This window comes from Microcaecilia unicolor, chromosome 4, assembly GCF_901765095.1.
Source record: "Microcaecilia unicolor chromosome 4, aMicUni1.1, whole genome shotgun sequence".
Lineage (NCBI taxonomy): Eukaryota > Metazoa > Chordata > Amphibia > Gymnophiona > Siphonopidae > Microcaecilia > Microcaecilia unicolor.
This window is the reverse complement of record NC_044034.1, coordinates 290672480-290693713: the sequence shown is the minus strand read 5'-3', so window position 1 is coordinate 290693713 and position 21234 is coordinate 290672480. Positions and strand designations below refer to the sequence as shown.

General features: G+C 51.8%; 1 protein-coding gene across 1 annotated transcript in view; it reads right to left on the bottom strand.

Moving 5' to 3' along the window:
• Window positions 1-21234, bottom strand: part of LOC115469234 (histone H2A.V) — a 128026-nt gene that overhangs the window by 72032 nt on the left and 34760 nt on the right. The window contains exon 2 of the mRNA XM_030201675.1: window positions 18029-18106. Within this exon, the coding sequence (XP_030057535.1) occupies window positions 18029-18106 (78 nt within the window). The remainder of the gene's footprint in view (window positions 1-18028; window positions 18107-21234) is intronic.

Below are 21234 nucleotides of genomic sequence, written 5' to 3'. Positions count from 1 at the left end.
CCAATCTCCACGGTTCTTCGGAAGACAATTCCAGAAGAAGAGGGAACCAGATCTGACGAGGCCAAAAAGGAGCAATCAGAATCATGGTTCCCCTGTCTTGCTTGAGTTTCAGCAAAGTCCTCCCTATCAAAGGAATGGGAGGATACGCTTACAGGAGACCTTCCCCCCAAAACAGGAGGAAAGCATCCGACCCTAGTCTGCCGTGGGCCTGCAGCCTGGAACAGAACTGAGGGACCTTGTGATTGGTCTGAGTGGCAAAGAGGTCCACCAAGGGGATGCCCCACACTTGGAAGATCTCGTGAACCACTCTGGAACTGAGCGACCACTCGTGCGGTTGCATGATCCTGCTCAATCTGTCGGCCAGACTGTTGTTTACGCCTGCCAGATACGTGGCCTAGAGCCACATGCCGAACCGGCGTGCCCAGTGCCACAAGCTGACGGCTTCCTGACACAGGAGGCGAGATCCGGTGCCCCCCCTGCTTGTTGATGTAATACATAGCAACCTGGTTGTCTGTCTGAATTTGGATAGTTTGATGGGACAGCCGATCTCTGAAAGCCTTCAGAGTGTTCCATACTGCTTGCAACTCCAGGAGGTTGATCTGTAGATCTTGTTCTTGGGCGGACCAAGTCCCCTGGGTGTGGAGCCCATCGACATGCGCTCCCCACCCCAGGAGTGACGCGTCCGTGGTCAGCACTTTTTGCGGCTGAGGAATCTGGAAGGGACGTCCCAGGGTTAAATTGGATCGAATTGTCCACCAATGAAGGGAGAGGAGAAACCTTGTGGACAGACGGACCACGTCCTCTAGGCTCCCAGCAGCTTGGCACCACTGAGAGGCTAGGGTCCATTGAGCAGATCTCATAAAAAGGTGAGCCATGGGAGTCACGTGAACCGTAGAGGACATGTGGCCGAGCAATCTCAACATCTGCCAAGCTGTGATCTGCTGCGATGCCCACACCGAGGAGACAAGGGTCAGCAGATTGTCGGCCCTGGTCTCTGGGAGGTAGGCACGGGCCCACTGGGAAAGCGAATGCTACATACCTGTAGAAGGTATTCTCCAAGGACAGCAGGCTGATTGTTCTCACTGATGGGTTGACGTCCTCGGCAGCCCCCTCCATCGGAAAGTTTACTAGCAAAGGCCTTTGCTAGTCCTCGTGCGCCCATGCGCACCGCGCATGCGCGGCCGTCTGCCCGCTCGAAACCGGCTCGAGCCGGCCAGTCCAGTATGTAGCAAGACAATACACTTCAAGGGAAGACTCAACTCCAAAGGGGAGGCGGGCGGGTATGTGAGAACAATCAGCCTGCTGTCCTCGGAGAATACCTTCTACAGGTATGTAGCATTCGCTTTCTCCGAGGACAAGCAGGCTGCTTGTTCTCACTGATGGGGTATCCCTAGCCCCCAGGCTCACTCAAAACAACAACCATGGTCAATTGGGCCTCGCAACGGCGAGGACATAACTGAAATTGACCTAAAAAATTTACCAACTAACTGAGAGTGCAGCCTGGAACAGAACAAACAGGGCCCTCGGGGGGTGGAGTTAGATCCTAAAGCCCAAACAGGTTCTGAAGAACTGACTGCCCGAACCGACTGTCGCGTCGGGTATCCTGCTGCAGGCAGTAATGAGATGTGAATGTGTGGACAGATGACCACGTCGCAGCTTTGCAAATTTCTTCAATAGAGGCTGACTTCAAGTGGGCTACCGACGCAGCCATGGCTCTAACATTATGAGCCGTGACATGACCCTCAAGAGCCAGCCCCGCCTGGGAGTAAGTGAAGGAAATGCAATCTGCTAGCCAATTGGATATGGTGCGTTTCCCTACAGCCACTCCCCTCCTATTGGGATCAAAAGAAACAAACAATTGGGCGGACTGTCTGTGGGGCTGTGTCCGCTCCAGGTAGAAGGCCAATGCTCTCTTGCAGTCCAATGTGTGCAGCTGACGCTCAGCAGGGCAGGAATGAGGACGGGGAAAGAATGTTGGCAAGACAATTGACTGGTTTAGATGGAACTCCGACACGACCTTTGGCAAGAACTTAGGGTGAGTGCGGAGGACTACTCTGTTATGATGAAATTTGGTGTAAGGGGCCTGGGCTACCAGGGCCTGAAGCTCACTGACTCTACGAGCTGAAGTAACTGCCACCAAGAAAATGACCTTCCAAGTCAAGTACTTCAGATGGCAGGAATTCAGTGGCTCGAAAGGAGGTTTCATCAGCTGGGTGAGAACGACATTGAGATCCCATGACACTGTAGGAGGCTTGACAGGGGGCTTTGACAACAGCAAGCCTCTCATGAAGCGAACAACTAAAGGCTGTCCTGAGATCGGCTTACCTTCCACATGGTAATGGTAAGCACTGATTGCACTAAGGTGAACCCTTACAGAGTTGGTCTTGAGACCAGACTCAGACAAGTGCAGAAGGTATTCAAGCAGGGTCTGTGTAGGACAAGAGCGAGGATCTAGGGCCTTGCTGTCACACCAGACGGCAAACCTCCTCCAATGGAAGAAGTAACTTCTCTTAGTGGAATCTTTCCTGGAAGCAAGCAAGATGCGGGAGACACCCTCTGACAGACCCAAAGAGGCAAAGTCTACGCCCTCAACATCCAGGCCGTAAGAGCCAGCGACTGGAGGCTGGGATGCAGAAGTGCCCCTTCGTCCTGTGTGATGAGGGTCGGAAAACACTCCAATCTCCACGGTTCTTCGGAGGACAACTCCAGAAGAAGAGGGAACCAGATCTGACGCGGCCAAAAAGGAGCAATCAGAATCATGGTGCCTCGATCTTGCTTGAGTTTCAACAAAGTCTTCCCCACCAGAGGTATGGGAGGATAAGCATACAGCAGACCCTCCCCCCAGTCCAGGAGGAAGGCATCCGATGCCAGTCTGCCGTGGGCCTGAAGCCTGGAACAGAACTGAGGGACTTTGTGGTTCACTCGAGATGCGAAGAGATCTACCAAGGGGGTGCCCCACACCTGGAAGATCTGTCGTACCACACGGGAATTGAGCGACCACTCGTGAGGTTGCATAATCCTGCTCAACCTGTCGGCCAGACTGTTGTTTACGCCTGCCAGATATGTGGCTTGGAGCCCCATGCCGTGACGGCGAGCCCAGAGCCACATGCTGACGGCTTCCTGACACAGGGGGCAAGATCCGGTGCCCCCCTGCTTGTTGACATAGTACATGGCAACCTGGTTGTCTGTCTGAATTTGGATAATTTGGTGGGACAGCCGATCTCTGAAAGCCTTCAGAGCGTTCCAGATCGCTCGTAACTCCAGAAGATTGATCTGCAGATCGCGTTCCTGGAGGGACCAGCTTCCTTGGGTGTGAAGCCCATCGACATGAGCTCCCCATCCCAGGAGGGACGCATCCGTGGTCAGCACCTTTTGTGGCTGAGGAATTTGGAAGGGACGTCCCAGAGTCAAATTGGAGCAAATCGTCCACCAATATAGGGATTTGAGAAAACTCGTGGACAGGTGGATCACGTCCTCTAGACCCCCGGCAGCCTGATACCACTGGGAGGCTAGGGTCCATTGAGCAGATCTCATGTGAAGGCGGGCCATGGGAGTCACATGAACTGTGGAGGCCATGTGGCCCAGCAATCTCAACATCTGCCGAGCTGTGATCTGCTGGGACGCTCGCACCCGCGAGACGAGGGACAACAAGTTGTTGGCCCTCGTCTCTGGGAGATAGGCGCGAGCCGTCCGAGAATCCAGCAGAGCTCCTATGAATTCGAGTTTCTGCACTGGGAGAAGATGGGACTTTGGATAATTTATCACAAACCCCAGTAGCTCCAGGAGGCGAATAGTCATCTGCATGGACTGCAGGGCTCCTGCCTCGGAAGTGTTCTTCACCAGCCAATCGTCGAGATATGGGAACACGTGCACCCCCAGCCTGCGAAGTGCCGCTGCTACTACAGCCAAGCACTTTGTGAACACCCTGGGCGCAGAGGCGAGCCCAAAGGGTAGCACACAGTACTGGAAGTGGCGTGTGCCCAGCTGAAATCGCAGATACTGTCTGTGAGCTGGCAGTATCGGGATGTGAGTGTAGGCATCCTTCAAGTCCAGAGAGCATAGCCAATCGTTTTGCTGAATCATGGGGAGGAGGGTGCCCAGGGAAAGCATCCTGAACTTTTCTTTTACGAGATATTTGTTCAGGGCCCTTAGGTCTAGGATGGGACGCATCCCCCCTGTCTTCTTTTCCACAAGGAAGTACCTGGAATAGAATCCCAGCCCTTCCTGCCCGGATGGCACGGGCTCGACCGCATTGGCGCTGAGAAGGGCGGAGAGTTCCTCTGCAAGTACCTGCTTGTGCTGGAAGCTGTAAGACTGAGCTCCCGGTGGACAATTTGGAGGTTTTGAGGCCAAATTGAGGGTGTATCCTTGCCGGACTATTTGCAGAACCCACTGATCGGAGGTTATGAGAGGCCACCTTTGGTGAAAAGCTTTCAACCTCCCTCCGACTGGCAGGTCGCCCGACACTGACACTTGGACGTCGGCTATGCTCTGCTGGAGCCAGTCAAAAGCTCGCCCCTTGCTTTTGCTGGGGAGCCGCGGGGCCTTGCTGAGGCGCACGCTGCTGACGAGAGCGAGCGCGCTGGGGCTTAGCCTGGGCCGCAGGCTGTCGGGAAGGAGGATTGTACCTACGCTTACCAGAAGCATAGGGACCAGTCTTCCTTCCCCCGAAAAATCTTCTACCTGTAGAGGTAGATGCTGAAGGCTGCCGGCGGGAGAACTTGTCGAATGCGGTGTCCCGCTGGTGGAGAGACTCTACCACCTGCTCGACTTTTTCCCCAAAAATGTTGTCCGCACGGCAAGGCGAGTCCGCAATCCGCTGCTGGATTCTATTCTCCAGGTCGGCGGCACGCAGCCATGAGAGCCTGCGCATCACCACACCTTGAGCAGCGGCCCTGGACGCAACATCAAAAGTGTCATAAACTCCTCTGGCCAGGAATTTTCTGCACGCCTTCAGCTGCCTGACCACCTCCTGAAAAGGCTTGGCTTGCTCAGGGGGAAGAGCATCAACCAAGCCCGCCAACTGCCGCACATTGTTCCGCAGGTGTATGCTCGTGTAGAGCTGGTAAGACTGGATCTTGGCCACGAGCATAGAAGAATGGTAGGCCTTCCTCCCAAAGGAGTCTAAGGTTCTAGGGTCTTTGCCCGGGGGCGCCGAAGCATGCTCCCTAGAACTCTTAGCCTTCTTTAGGGCCAAATCCACAACTCCAGAGTCGTGAGGCAACTGAGTGCGCATCAGCTCTGGGTCCCCATGGATCCGGTACTGGGACTCGATCTTCTTGGGAATGTGGGGATTACTTAATGGCTTGGTCCAGTTCGCAAGCAATGTCTTTTTCAGGACATGATGCAAGGGAACAGTGGACGCTTCCTTAGGTGGAGAAGGATAGTCCAGGAGCTCAAACATTTCAGCCCTGGGCTCGTCCTCCACAACCACCGGGAAGGGGATGGCCGTAGACATCTCCCGGACAAAGGAAGCGAAAGACAGACTCTCAGGAGGAGAAAGCTGCCTTTCAGGAGAGGGAGTGGGATCAGAAGGAAGACCCTCAGACTCCTCGTCAGAGAAATATCTGGGGTCTTCTTCGTCCTCCCACGAGGCCTCACCCTCGGTGTCAGACACAAGTTCACGGACCTGTGTCTGCAACCTCGCCCGGCTCGACTCCGTGGAGCCACGTCCACGATGGGGGCGTCGAGAGGTAGACTCCCTCGCCCGCATCGGCGAAGCTCCCTCCGCCGACGTAGTCGGGGAGCCTTCCTGGGAGGTGGCCGCGGTCGGCACCGCACGCGGTACCGACGTCGGGGACCTCAACCTGGGCGATGGACCAGCCGGCGCCACGCTCGACGGTACCGGAGGCGCAAGCACCGCCGGTACCGGAGGGGTAGGGCGCAACAGCTCTCCCAGAATCTCTGGGAGAACGGCCCGGAGGCTCTCGTTCAGAGTGGCTGCAGAAAAAGGCTGAGAGGTCGATGCAGGCGTCGACGTCAGAACCTGTTCCGGGCGAGGAGGCTGTTCCCGGCTGTCCAGAGTGGAGCGCATCGACACCTCCTGAACAGAGGGTGAGTGGTCCTCTCGGTGCCGATGCCTGCTGGGTGCCGAATCCCTCGGCGACCCAGAGCTCTCGGTGCCGACACGGGGAGGAGACCGGTGTCGATGCTTCTTCGACTTCTTCCGAAGCATGTCACTGGAGCTCCCCGGCACCGACGAGGAGGACGTAGAATCCATCCGTCGCTTCCTCGGGGCCGAGACCGAAGAAGGTCGATCCCGGGGGGGCTGTACCGCAGGAGCCCTCAGGGTAGGAGGAGACCCACCCGAAGGCTCACCGCCACCAGCAGGGGAATGGACAGCCCTCACCTGCACTCCTGACGATGCACCTCCGTCCGACGACATCTGCAGACGAAGTCTCGGTACCACCGACGTCGATGCAGTCGCCCGATGCCTCGGCGCCGATGCAGAGGTCCGATGCCTTGATGCAGTCGATGGAGCGGCAGCCAAGGAAGATGGTCCGGACGCTGACGACGTCGATGCACTCGATGCCTCCGGTGCCGATGTCGACGAAGAGCCCGAGAACAAAACGTTCCACTGGGCTAATCTCGCTACCTGAGTCCGCCTTTGTAACAGGGAACACAGACTGCAGTTCTGAGGGCGGTGCTGGGCCCCTAGACACTGAAGACACGCAGAGTGCCTATCAGTGAGCGAGATTACCCGGGCGCACTGGGTGCACTTCTTGAAGCCGCTGGAAGGCTTCGATGTCATGGGCGGAAAAATCGCGCCGGCGAAATCAAAGGCCGAAATGGCGAAAATTGAAGCACCAAAATTTAAAGGGAGAAAAATCTCGACCGAGGCCAAACTAGGCCTACCCCGACAACGAAAGAAAACTTACGGGGCAAAAGCTGTGAAAATTACGGGAAGGGCAGAAAACCCGAAAGGGTCTTCCGGAACACTTCCCGAACTTTTTGAAAGAAAAACAAGGAAAAAACACGTCGAAAAGGACGCGCGAGGTCAACTCTCTGGGGCACGAACGGCGTAACACGACCGTACCGAGCGCGGACGAAAGAAGACTGGCCGGCTCGAGCCGGTTTCGGGCGGGAAGACGGCCGCGCATGCGCGGTGCGCATGGGCGCGCGAGGACTAGCAAAGGCCTTTGCTAGTAAACTTTCCGATGGAGGGGGCTGCCGAGGACGTCAACCCATCAGTGAGAACAAGCAGCCTGCTTGTCCTCGGAGAATCCAGCAGAGCTCCTATGAATTCGAGTTTCTGAACTGGAAGAAGGTGGGACTTTGGATAATTTATCACAAACCCTAGCAGCTCCAGGAGTCGAATAGTCACCTGCATGGACTGCTGAGCTCCTGCCTCGGAGGTGTTCTTTACCAGCCAATCATTGAGGTAAGGGAACACATACACTCCCAGCCTGCGCAGAGAAGCCACTACTACGGCTAGGCATTTGGTGAATACCCTGGGCACGGAGGCGAGCCCAAAGGGTAGCACACAGTACATAAGTACATAAGTAGTGCCATACTGGGAAAGACCAAAGGTCCATCTAGCCCAGCATCCTGTCACCGACAGTGGCCAATCCAGGTCAAGGGCACCTGGCACGCTCCCCAAACGTAAAAACATTCCAGACAAGTTATACCTAAAAATGCGGAATTTTTCCAAGTCCATTTAATAGCGGTCTATGGACTTGTCCTTTAGGAATCTATCTAACCCCCTTTTAAACTCCGTCAAGCTAACCGCCCGTACCACGTTCTCCGGCAACGAATTCCAGAGTCTAATTACACGTTGGGTGAAGAAAAATTTTCTCCGATTCGTTTTAAATTTACCACACTGTAGCTTCAACTCATGCCCTCTAGTCCTAGTATTTTTGGATAGCGTGAACAGTCGCTTCACATCCACCCGATCCATTCCACTCATTATTTTATACACTTCTATCATATCTCCCCTCAGCCGTCTCTTCTCCAAGCTGAAAAGCCCTAGCCTTCTCAGCCTCTCTTCGTAGGAAAGTCGTCCCATCCCCACTATCATTTTCGTCGCCCTTCGCTGTACCTTTTCCAATTCTACTATATCTTTTTTGAGATACGGAGACCAGTACTGAACACAATACTCCAGGTGCGGTCGCACCATGGAGCGATACAACGGCATTATAACATCCGCACACCTGGACTCCATACCCTTCCTAATAACACCCAACATTCTATTCGCTTTCCTAGCCGCAGCAGCACACTGAGCAGAAGGTTTCAGCGTATCATCGACGACGACACCCAGATCCCTTTCTTGATCCGTAACTCCTAACGCGGAACCTTGCAAGACGTAGCTATAATTCGGGTTCCTCTTACCCACATGCATCACTTTGCACTTGTCAACATTGAACTTCATCTGCCACTTGCACGCCCATTCTCCCAGTCTCGCAAGGTCCTCCTGTAATCGTTCACATTCCTCCTGCGACTTGACGACCCTGAATAATTTTGTGTCATCGGCGAATTTAATTACCTCACTAGTTATTCCCATCTCTAGGTCATTTATAAATACATTGAAAAGCAACGGACCCAGCACAGACCCCTGCGGGACCCCACTGAAAATGCCGTGTTCCCAGACGAAATCGAAGATACTGCCTGTGAGCTGGCAGAATCGGGATGTGCATATAGGCATCCTTTAAGTCCAGAGAGCATAGCCAATCGTCCTGTTGAATCATGGGAAGAAGGGTGCCCAGGGAAAGCATCCTGAACTTTTCCTTGACCAGATATTTGTTCAGGGCCCTTAGGTCTAGGATGGGACGCATCCCCCCTGTTTTCTTTTCCACAAGGAAGTACCTGGAATAGAATCCCAGCCCTTCTTGCCCCGGTGGCACGGGCTCGACCGCATTGGCGCTGAGAAGGGCGGAGAGTTCCTCTGCAAGTACCTGCCTGTGCTGGAAGCTGAAGGATTGAGCTCCCGGTGGGCAATTTGGAGGCATTGAGGTCAAATTCAGAGAGTACCCTAGCAGGACTATTTTGAGAACCCACTGATCGGAGGTTACAAGAGGCCACCTTTGGTGAAAAAATGTTAACCTCCCCCCGACCGGTAGGCCGTCCGGCACAGGCACTGGAACGTCGGCTATGCTCTGCTGGAGCCAGTCAAAAGCCCGCCCCTGACTTTTGCTGGGGAGCCGCAGGGGCCTGAGGCGCGCGCTGCTGATGAGAGCAAGCGCGCTGGGGTTTAGCCTGAGCAGCAGGCTGGCGGGAAGGAGGACTGTACCTACGCTTGCCGGAAGAATAGGGAACCGTCCTCCTTCCCCCATAAAAACGTCTACCCGAAGAGGCAGAGGCTGAAGGCTGCCGGCGGGAGAACTTGTCGAAAGCGGTATCCCGCTGGTGGAGCTGTTCAACCACCTGTTCGACCTTGTCCCCAAAAACATTGCCCCCCCCGGCAAGGGGCATCCGCAATCCGCTGCTGGATTCGATTTTCCAGGTCAGAGGCACGCAGCCATGAGAGCCTGCGCATCACCACACCCTGCGCAGCGGCCCTGGATGCAACATCAAAAGAGTCAAAGACCCCCCCTGGCCAGGAATTTCCTACACGCCTTCAGCTGCCTGACCACCTGCTGAAAAGGCTTGGCCTGCTCAGAAGGGAGCTTGTCGACCAAGTCCGCCAACTGTCGCACATTGTTCCGCATGTGTATGCTCATGTAGAGCTGGTAGGACTGAATCTTGGCGATGAGCATTGCAGAATGGTAGGCCTTCCGCCCAAAAGAGTCCAAGTTTCTAGAGTCTTTGCCCGGGGGCGCCGAAGCATACTCTCTAGAGCTCTTGGCCTTCTTGAGGGCCAGATCCACCACACCAGAGTCGTGTGGCAACTGAGTCCACATCAACTCCGGGTCCCCATGGATCCGATATTGAGGTTCGATCTTCTTGGGGATGTGGGGCGTAGTTAAAGGTTTCACCCAGTTCGCCAGCAACGTCTTTTTGAAGACATGATGCATGGGTACTGTGGACGATTCTTTAGGTGGCAAAGGATAGTCCAAGAGCTCCAGCATCTCAGCTCATCCTCCGTGACCACGGGAAAGGGAATTGCCGTAGACATTTCCCGGACAAAGACTGCGAAAGAGAGAGTCTCCGGGGGAGAAAGCTATCTTTCAGGCGAGGGAGTAGGATCAGAAGGAAGACCGTCAGACTCCTCGTCAGAGAAATATCTGACGTCTTCCTCTGCTTCTCACGAGGCCTCCTCATCAGTATCGGACACCAGCTGGTGGACTTCGGTCCGAAGCTGCGCCTGCCTCGACTCCGTGGAAACATGGCCACGGTGGGAGCGTCGAGAAGAGGACTCCCGAGGCGGGGGCGACGGAGCTCCCTCCATCGACGTCGCCGGGAAGCCCTCCTGGGAGGCGGCCGGTACTGGCACCGCAAGCGGTACCGGGGCGGGGGCCCTCACTGCAGACAAGGGCCCAGCCATCGCCTCACTCAACGGCACCGGCGGCGTAAGCACCCCCGGTACCGGAGGAGAAGGGCGAAACAGCTCTTCCAGGATCCCCGGAAGGACGGCCCTGAGGCTCTCGTTCAAAGAGGCTGTGGAGAAAGGCGGTGGGGCCGGTACCGGCGTCGAGCTGCGAACCTGTTCCGGGGATGGAGGCGGTACCGGGCTGTCCACAGGGGAACGCATCGACACCTCCTGAATGGAGGGTGAGCGGTCCTCCCAATGTCGACGCTTGGGTGCTGGTGGTACCGGCGACCCAGAGCTCTCGGTACCACGCTTGGAGGGTGCCCGATGCCGGTGCTTCTTTGCCTTCATACGACGCATGGCATCGGTACCCCCCCCCCGGTACTGAAGAGGAAGACGTCGAATCCAGACGCTTCCTCGGGTCAGGGTCTGAAGAGGGTCGATTCCGGGGGGGCTTTACCGCGGGAGCCCTCGAGACAGGCGGAGACCTGCTCATGGGCTCACCGCCACCAGCAGGGGAATGGACAGCCCTCACCTGCACTCCAGACATCGAAGCACCCTCCGACGACATCCTCAGGAGGAACGATCCCGATCTCGTAGCTGCACCCGACGATGACCTCGATACCGAAGGCCTCGATGTCGATACCGATGGACGCGGTACCAAAGTCGATGCTGGGCACGGTACCGAAGGCTCCGATGCCGAGGACCGCGGGACTGAGGATGTCGATGCGCCGGATGAAGCCCCGAACAAACTGTTCCACAGGGCTAATCTCGCCGCCTGAGTTCTCCTCTTCAAAAGAAGACAGAGATTACAGGCCTGAGGACGGTGCCCAGCCCCCAGACACTGAAGGCAAGAAGCGTGCCTATCAGTGAGAGAGATTATCCGGCCACACTGGGTGCACGGTTTGAAGCCGCTGGAAGGCTTCGATGACATGGGCGGAAAAATCTCGCCGGCAAAATCAAAGTCCGCGATGGTGAAAAAAGGGGCACCAAAAGCTCACCAAAAAACGAACGAGCGGCGAAGAAAGCCGCAATCGACCACGAAAGAAAACTTACGGGCCAACACTAGAGATAAAGGAAAAAGTTAGAAATTTTTTAGCAAAAAAACCGCGAATCGCGAGGGATCTCCAAGGGGCGCGGAGCGACCGAAAAAACAGCCGTCCCGAACCGTGGAAAAAAGGAGACTAGCAAACACGAGCGATTTCAGGCGGGAAGACGGCCGCGCGGGCGCGCGCGCGAGAACTAGCAAACTCTGTTGCTAGGAAGATCTCCGATCGGAGGGGCTGCCGTGGACGTCACCCATTTGTGAGAACAAGCAGCCTGCTTGTCCTCGGAGAAATATGGTTATCAATATTTTTAGTATTTTAGTTGTGTTTTGGTCATATTACATTTATGACATTCAGTTGTTTTTAGCAGGAAACTGAGTGTGTGTATTGGAGTTCTGTATACGTTGCACCACCATTGAACGCATGATCCCTTTGGAATGCATTGATGTCCGTGTACCCATTTTGGAAGTCTAGTTTTTATTTACTTTTTTCCATTAATATTATATTAGACCGTGACTTCTATTAGTTTGGTGTATGCAATCATATATATATTTTTATTTTTGGGCATTTTTTTAAAAATGCGGCACGTCACTGAGAATCATATTGTTTTCTACCCCCCCTTTTTTTTTTAAATTATTTTTAATGAGAACATGATAATCCTATTTAAATGCATTGATCATGTTATTTTGCGTTAAGTAGCAATGCGGGTGACTTGATATCGCTATATTCTGACCTTAGACCTTTCAGCACTTTATAAATTGGTTCCTTTGTTTAGTAAGGGTTTCATGCTTTGAAGCCCAGATACTGTCTGACCGACACTGCCATCGAGTGGCTTTCTCTGGTAATATTTGCACTTTATTCTTTGCTGCCATCTTCTAATTTTTTTTCTTAAACTTGGCTTTGAAGGCTTTAGATTTCTTTTTATTTCAGTCAAATCGTGGTGGTGATAATGTGCACAGCACGCTGGGATGTGTCCAGTTCTCAACAATGTTTCTGGTATGCACAGTTGTCTTCTTTATTTCTTTATACATGTAGTATGACTATTTTCTAATATATATTTTTAATTATTGTTTAGTCAGTCACTATATTGTATTGATTTAAGCATAATCTAAATTATGGGAACCACTGGTTTAAATTCTATTTCTTAATACTCTTGCCAGTTGGTATATAAGTATTTTCCTCCCAGCTTGTGTTTATATCTATTAATTTATCTAAATGGACCTCAATGCTTCCAGGCTTGGCAAATCTCCATTAGATGAAGGTTGCTCAGTATTTGTATATGAGCGCCAACACAATCACTGGAGCTAGTCTTATCACTGGTCCTATTTCTTTTTTCAATCTTCATAGGACCAAGTATTCATAAGCCAATGTAAAGAACTCCAAAATAGGAGAAAAATCTTTGGCCCATAAGCCTTACGACCCGAGTAGTATATATACACCAATGCTGGGAGAACAATACTCAATTCTTAAACCAATTGAAATCTGTCAACCGCTTTCTTTTATACAGATGATTTCAAATATCCAAATGTCCAATAGTTAACCACTAGTTTGAAAGTTCTAACATTTGGCTTTTTCATTAACTCACAGCCAGCCGTACACATCTTATTCGATGTTCTGTGACTCTGCTTACAATGTATTATTTTGTCGTTACATTGTGTTGTATTTCTCCACAGCTAGCCCTCTGAAGCTGCTACCATCAATTGCTCATACTGGCTGTCACGTTCTGGGAGAGAGCACATTAGAACGTGACAGCTGGTATGAGCAATTGACGGTAGCAGCTTCAGAGGGCTAGCTGTGGAGAAATACAACACAATGCAACGACAAAATAATACATTGCAAGCAGAGTCAGAGATCGTCCGGCACAGGTACGTTTATGGCGGCTATGCTCAGCTAGAGCCAGTCCTTTGCTTTTGCTGGGGAGCTGCAGGGGCCTGTCTGGGCGAACGCTGTTGACGTGAACAAGCGCGCTGGGGCTGAGCCTAAGGCTGTCGGGAAGGTGGATTGTACCTACGCTTATTGTAAGCATAGGGAGCATTCCTCCTTCCCCTGAAAAACAGTCTACCTGTTGAGGTAGATGCTGAAGGCGCCCGGTGGGAGAGTTTGTCGAGGGCGGTTTCCCGCTGGTGGAGCTGCTCTACCACCTGCTCGACCTTCTCACCAAAAATATTATCCCCCCGGCAAGGAACATCCGCAAGCCGCTGCTGGATCTGATTGTCCAGGTCAGAGGCACGCAGCCATGAGAGTCTGCGCATCACTATACCTTGAGCAGCGGATCTGGATGCAACATCAAAAGAGTCATAAGCGCCCCTGGACAGGAATTTACGACACGCCCTCAGCTGCCTGACCACCTCCTGAAAAGCCTGGCGTGCTCCGGAGGGAGCTTATCCACCAACTCTGCCAGTTGCTTAACATTGTTCCACATGTGGATGCTCGTGTAGAGCTGGTAGGACTGACTTTTGGAGACGAGCATAGAGGACTGGTAGGCCTTCCTCCCTAAAGAGTCTAAAGTCCTAGCTTCTCGCCCAGGGGGCACCAAGGCAAAATCTCTAGTACTTCTGGCTCTCTTGAGAGCGGAATCCACAACCGCAGAGTCCTGAGGTGACTGCGACCTCATCAACTCAGGTTCCCCATGGATCCGATATTGGGACTCTGCTTTCTTGGGGATGGTGGGATTAGATAAAGGTTTCATCCAGTTCCTCAGCAATGTCTCCTTGAGGACATTATGCAGAGGGGCAGTGGATGACTCTTTAGGTGGCGAAGGATAGTCCAGGACCTTGAGCATCTCAGTCCTGGGCTCATCCTCATGCCCACAGACATTTCCCGGACAAAGGAGGAGAAGGACAGACTCTCCGGTGGAGAAAGCTTCCTCTCAGGTGAAGGAACAGGATCAGAAGGAAGACCACAAGACTCCTCGGAAGAGAAATATCTGGGGTCTTCCCCTTCATCCCAGGAGGCATTGTCCTTGGTATCGGACAAGAGTTCGCGAACTACAGTCCGAAACCGGGCCCGTCTCGACGCCCGTCATTGCGCCGAACGTCCTTGGGTTCCTTGTCTCTGGCCAGAACCCGCAGATCTCTTGGCAGAGCGAAGGGAGGAACGCTGCTGAAATCTGGAACGCTGAAAGGAGCCCAAGGCTCACCCTGGACGGTATTGGCAGGCTTCCCGAAAACAGGGCTTCGAGGAGCAGCTCCTGGTTGAAGACTTGGGCTTGTTCTCAGGAAGACCCTGGGACTTGTAATCTCCCAAATCCTTAAACAATCTTTTCCAAGTCCTCCCAAAACAACAGCTTCCCCTGAAAAGGCAATTTCAAAAGATGCTATTTAGAGGCCATATCCGCCGACCAACGGCGAAGCCACATCAAACGTTTCGCTGCCACCATCAAGGACATCTGCTTTGCAGACGTCCTCACCAAATCAAAAAGGGCATCAGCCAAATAAGCTAGACCCGACTCCACATGAGGAGCCAAGTCTGACAGAAAGGCAGAAGCCTCCTCGACCGCTTGTTGTAGCCAGGAGAGACAAGCCCTGGCCACATACGAACTGCATATGGCTGCCTGTAGCGCAAGGTCCAAGAGGAGTATTTCAAAGAAGCCTCCAAACGGTGGTCCTGCATATCTTTCAGTGCAAGCCCCCTTCTACAGGGAGAGTGGTCTTCTTGGTAACCGCAGTTACCAGAGCATCCACCTATCCACCTTCGGTAGCGCAAAAAGACCCAGATGAGTTTTCCCCCTACCAGGTAGAGGCAAGCCATAGCTCGAGTCACCTTCAGGCTCCCATCGGGATCCGACCACTGAGCTGTAATAAGTTCTTGTATCGCCTCGTGAATGGGAAAAGCCCAAGCAGGCTTTCTAGTACTGGCCATTTTGAGGTTAACCATAGAGGCCACCCCTACTTCCGGATCCTTGACATTTAGAGCCTGTAACGCGTCAGTAATGAGGGAGGGGCGCTCGTCTCAAAGAAAAATGCGGGCAGCCTTGGGGTTGTCCTGCTCCTCCTGCAGAATCTCCCCTTCCTCTAGGTCTTCCACCCTCAAAGGTCTAGAAAACTCCCCCGAGCCCCCAAAGAGCGACTGGAGAGGGGAATGAGGTCCCACTGAGCCTGCTTCGGACACCAAAGAAACCTTCTGCACTTAAGGGCAGGAGTGTCCAAAAGGTACTGCAGGCAAAGTCTCCCCAGAGACAGAGACCTCCTGGCCCGAGGAAGCTGGAGGCGGCAGGGACAGACTGTGTACAACCGAGAGAGGCCGTTTCATTAAGAAGGTCCGGTGCATGAGTAAAATGAACTAAGGGGAAAGCAATTCCCCTTGCCTGTCTGTCCCAAAATTTCCTGCAAGCCCTTCCCCTCCCCGTGAGTCCCTCACTGGTGAAACTCCCTCCGTAAGAGAGCTGGCATGCCTTCTTAGTTCCCCTGCTTAACGTGCCAAGAACTCCACATCCCCCGACGTGTCCAAAATGGTGCCAGCGCTGAGACCTGGAGTGTGGGAAAACTCTATGTCGGCGGCCGCCACAGGTACAGACCCCAAGCTATCCAAACAGCCCATGCTGCACAGTCCCGCTGCGGTTCGCCTCTATGCCACAATGGCAGCATCGTTTAACTGTTTCTGCCGCCATGAAAAAGAAGCGCTAGAGTTTGGGGAAAAGCCACAGAGCACAGAGCAAGACTCCCCCGCAGTCACTCCCAGGAGGAGCCCAAAACAGCATTCCAACTTCCCAACACCCGGTCTACTATAGCTTGGGTTTGCCTCCAGTGTCCAATAACAAAAGGAGCAGGGGAAACTGTCCCCCCCCCGTGAGGAAAGCAATGGAGGCAGATAGGAGGGAAATAGCACAGGACACCTTGGGACAACTGGGAGAAGGAAGAGATGGGGTAAGGCAGGGATCTGAATCTAAGTATGCCTCCAAAGTGGGCACCTTCAGCCACACACCCCCTGCTCAACTGGCAAAGGCCAGGAGCCTCCCAAAGGATAGAATCTAGGAGCTGGAAGAAATCCGTCCACCACCTGCTGGAAATAAGAGATATACTGAAGGGGGAAGGAGCTGGACATCCAGGATCACTGCCTTCTTTCAGTGTTTTCTATCTCCACCTGCTGGTAGACAGATCTAACCCACCAGTTCCTGGATTCATCTGCTGCTGAGTATAAGGAATGGCCCACTCCTCATAAGAGAAAGACAGCCATCCTCCAATTGAGTACTGAAGAGTGGACTAGCTGACCATCATTGCGAAGGTCTGGAGGTGGTCGCAACCTGCAAAACCTGGTTTGTAGCCCATTTGTTTCTGCTAATATTGGGATTTGAAAAGAGGAAGAAGATGAAAAAACAAGTTTGCCTAAGCGATACCTTCTATTATCTTTGGGCGAGAGCGCAACTGACAATCTAAAAGAGGGCTGCGGCAAGCCATAGCAGCATTAACAGACGCAAACGGCTGCTTGTAGATGAAGCGCAGAGACTTCAAAAGCTATCAGTAAGGAAAATTCTAACTTCTTGTCTTGTAAACCCTTCAACACTATGCCACCCTCCACTGGGAAAGTAGTCTTTGTGACTGCAGCTACCAAGGCATCCACCTTAGGCAATTTGAGCTTCTCCAGCTCAGCTAGCACTATGGGATAAAGTCTAGACAGAGCCCTGGAGACCCTCAAATTCGCATCTGGGAAGGCCCATCGAGCTGTTATTAGCTCCCAAATAGATTCATGGATCAGAAATGCCCTAGACGGCTACTTCATGCTAGCCATTTTAGGGTTGGCAGCTGCAGACCCCCTCTCTTCAGATGTGTCAATAAGAGCCTGCAAAGCTTTTGTTTTAGAGGCAGGCAGCTCTTCCTTATGGAAAATTTGAACTGCTGTAGGATCACCAGTATTATCGTGGAGCAACTCCCCTTCTTCAAGGTCCTCAGCAATGTGAGCCTGAACGGAAGTGAAAGACAACCCTGCCTCTGAATGAGGAGATGTAGAAGTCATAGACTTTCAGGGACTGGATCCAACAATCTCCTTTTGGCTAAAGAATCCCCTTGCAGAGTCAGAGAAGCTTGCAAGCCACCAGAGGTGCCATTAGGGAAGACAGAGGAATCTTGGACAGGCCAGCAGCTACCACCACCTCTACGGACCAACTGCTTTGGAGACTAGAGGTCACTAGGGGCCCCCAGGACCAAATGTACGAGACAGATTTCCCCAAAGCCCATGCCCTTTAGTCTTAAAAGGGTCATCGTTCCTCTAGTGCCTACCAAAAATCAATCCTCTGCCTCCATCTGCTGATAAGGTGAGCATAACCCATTAGTCTGGACTAATCTATTGGACTACAGAATTCTGAATTTCTTGCCCCAAGTTTTAATAGTTCTCAAAAGCTCAAAACGTTTTGCTTTTAGAATGCAGCTAATAAAAAGATTCTTGATAACAGAATTTATCTAAGCTGCTTGAGCTACTTGTGTGTGTGTATATATATATATATATATATATATATATATATATATATATATATATATATATATATACACACACACACATATATACATACATACATTCTCAATACCTAAATATTTAGGACCATAATTGGAAGGGAGGGCAGGGCATTAACAAGAAGTTTTACCTGCAGACCAGCTCTTTGTGAGCGTGAAACTGCCTTTGCTTTGGCCTTTCCACTGTCTTTCCCAGCTTTGCCACCAGCCTGAAAAAGAAATTCAAACTTATACAGTTATAGAACGCAGTGTACCACAATCAATATGAGCTCAAGACTATAGACATGTTTGTAAAAATCAGGTATGGTTTACAACCATGAAACAAATGTTAACAGCATACAAATTGAAAGAGCTGGCACATGCAGTTGCCCTAATTTCTGTGAAGCAGATCTATTGCAACAATATGAACATATTTATTTATTTGCTGCATTTGTATCCCACACTTTCCCACCTATTTGCAGGCTCCATGTGGCTTACATTATGCCGCAATGGCGATCACCATTAATAGAATGATAAGTACAGATTGGCTCATATGGTGCAAACAGTACAAAAAAATTTTTTTAATCTGAACATTAAGCACAACAAAAATGCAAATTCAAAACTGAAGTATTAACAGTACAACCAGGATATAACCACATCATGGGAACCTGTATGGCTGCCAAACCAAATTTTGTTTTTCTTTGCAGCACTGAAGGGAAGCACAGAGCACACCCAGAACCCCAGGCTGAGGTCTTCCAAGGGAGGGACTTACAGTGTCGCCAACTAAAGAAAATAATATTACCAGACTTGGAAGCCTCTGTGGGCTGAGAGTCTGAGAAAAGGCATCCTCCCCATCTCCTCCAAGGAAAAAAAAATCAGTGCCTCCTGGCACCCTCCCCTCAGTTCTACGCCTCTTAGAATATCACCAGGGGAAGAGGTTCCCCCATCCAACTGCAGTCGGACCAACTGTGCTAAACTCTGTACCTAAAAAGCGCCAGGGCCCCCAAGGGGCAAGAGGAGGGAAGGAGGTAGGTCCCCCCCCAACCCAGCCCCCGAGGTTGGACAGGCTCCTGCTGTTTTAGAAGCAGGAGAATAAATCCCACAAGGAAGACAAAATGGCTGCCAAATGTCTTATTGACAGAAGGGCACATCAAGTCCGGAGGCTCCCTGGGCCATATCCAGTTTCAGAAACGGCTCATCGCACTGTATGCACATATAGCCAACAGCCATACTGGGTTTCCAGTTTTTGGCACACAGTGTTGCTTCCCGGAGGGCATCTCTGGTCATGTGTCAGGCAGATGGTGTGGGCCTGACACGCTGCCCAAACCTGCCTCAGCCAGGGGATCCAACTCCTGCATGGCCCAGGCTCTCTGGAGGTGCTAATTAAAGGAAATCCCTCAATTGCAAGTTAGGGGGGATTTCCCTGTTCAAGGCTGCTCTTCCCCCCCCCCCCCCCCCCTTAAAGAGACAGCTGCATCAGTCAATCAATAAATAAAGCCTTATGCCCTTGAACAGGGAAAAAGGTTTCCCAGGGCAATTTGAAAGGGGGGGGGGGGGAGGTGAATTTAGGCACTTGGGAGCTGCAGAGGGAGCCTGTGGGTGAACAGGCAAGAGGATGAGGAGTTCCACCCTTCAGGCAAGATCCCTCAGGACCAAGCCAGAGCCTTACCCAGCAGCACCTCTTTGATCCAACCTATGGATCAGGGCATAATAGCTAATTTCAAACAACATTATCGGGCTCTTGTGCAACGTCGCCTGATAAGCGTTATGGATGACCAGACTGGCAAGGATAAACGTGCTGTTGAAGTGGCTCGTAATCTATCACTGTTGGATTCCCTACATATGCAGAAAGAAGCCTGGAATCATGTTACACAGGCAACCATTGAGAACTGCTAAAAGCGGGCAAGCTTTGTTAAGGATGTGGAGAGGGATGAAATAGATGCAGCTGTTGCAAATGCGTCAGATGAACAAGTTATTGACATCCCAGCTGGTGTTACTGAAGAGGAGTTTCATCGCTACGTAGCTGCTGATTACAATCTACAGACGGCTGACGACAGCACTGATGTCGAGATATGCGCCTACACGCAGGCAACAACAGCTGATGATGAAACAGATGATGAAATGAGCAGCAAGGCACATGCTGACGAAATTCAACAACCTCCTCCTGTATGTATGTGTGTATATATATATATATATATATATATATATATATATAATACATATATATACATACACACACACACCACATCCAGATGCGTGGCCAGAGTGAAACCCTGAACACGCCCCCTGTAACAAGCAAAAGCTGCTACCTGCACCTACAGGGAATTCAAGGCCAAGCCCCCTTTGCAAGACCCTCCTGCAAGAAGGCTAAAATCTGAGGCAAGGAAAACTGGAATGGAGAGAGCTCTCTGAACACCAAGCTTCAATACCTGCCAAACTTGAACATAAGCCAAAGAGGTAGACCACCTCCTGGCCTGAAACAACGTAGCAATAACTCCTCAGAGTAGCCCTTCCTCCTCAGCTTTGACCTCTCAAGAGAAACATTAAGACCAAAGCAGGATGGATCTTCCATTTGAAAAATCGTTCCTTGCACCAGGAGTTTGACAGAGTGGAAGCCGCATAGGCTCGTCCACCAAGAGATGGGCCAGATATACATTATCACAGCCTCCTGGGCCAATCTGGTGCAATCAGAGTAACTAGGCCAGGATGAAGGACCTGAACTGACCTATCAGTCACAGAGGAAAAAAAGACAGAAGACCTGCTACTGGCCATTCCCACAGAGGAGCATCTATCCCCTCTGAACCACACTTCTTCTGAAGAACACAGGAACTTTCACATTGTTATGAGAAGCCATCAGATCATCGACAGAGCTCCCCACATCTTGTGACCAACTGGAAGACTTCCTGGGACAATTCCCATTCTCCCAGGTCCAGGATGTTCTTGCTAAGATAATTTGCCTGAGCATTGAGATCTCCGGCAATGTGAGCTGCTGACAACTATTGCAGATGAGATTCTGACGAGTCCATCAAAGACGAGCCTCCACCGTCATCTGACAGCTGTGAGTGCCCACTTGTCTGTTGATATAAGTACTGCAGTGAGATTGTCCAAAGGAACTCAGATTGTAAGCTCCTTTGAGCAGGGACTGTCCTTCTATGTTAAATTGTACAGCACTGCGTAACCCTAGTAGCGCTTTAGAAATGTCAAGTAGTACTAGTAGTAGGCCAGCCTCCCCTCTAGAAGAGGCTGAAATGCCACAAAGGCCTTGCAGACTACCTGCAGTTCCAAATGGTTTATGGGCCAATGCACGTCTGTTGTGTTCCAACAACCCTGAGCATTGTAATTGAGACAGTGAGCTCCC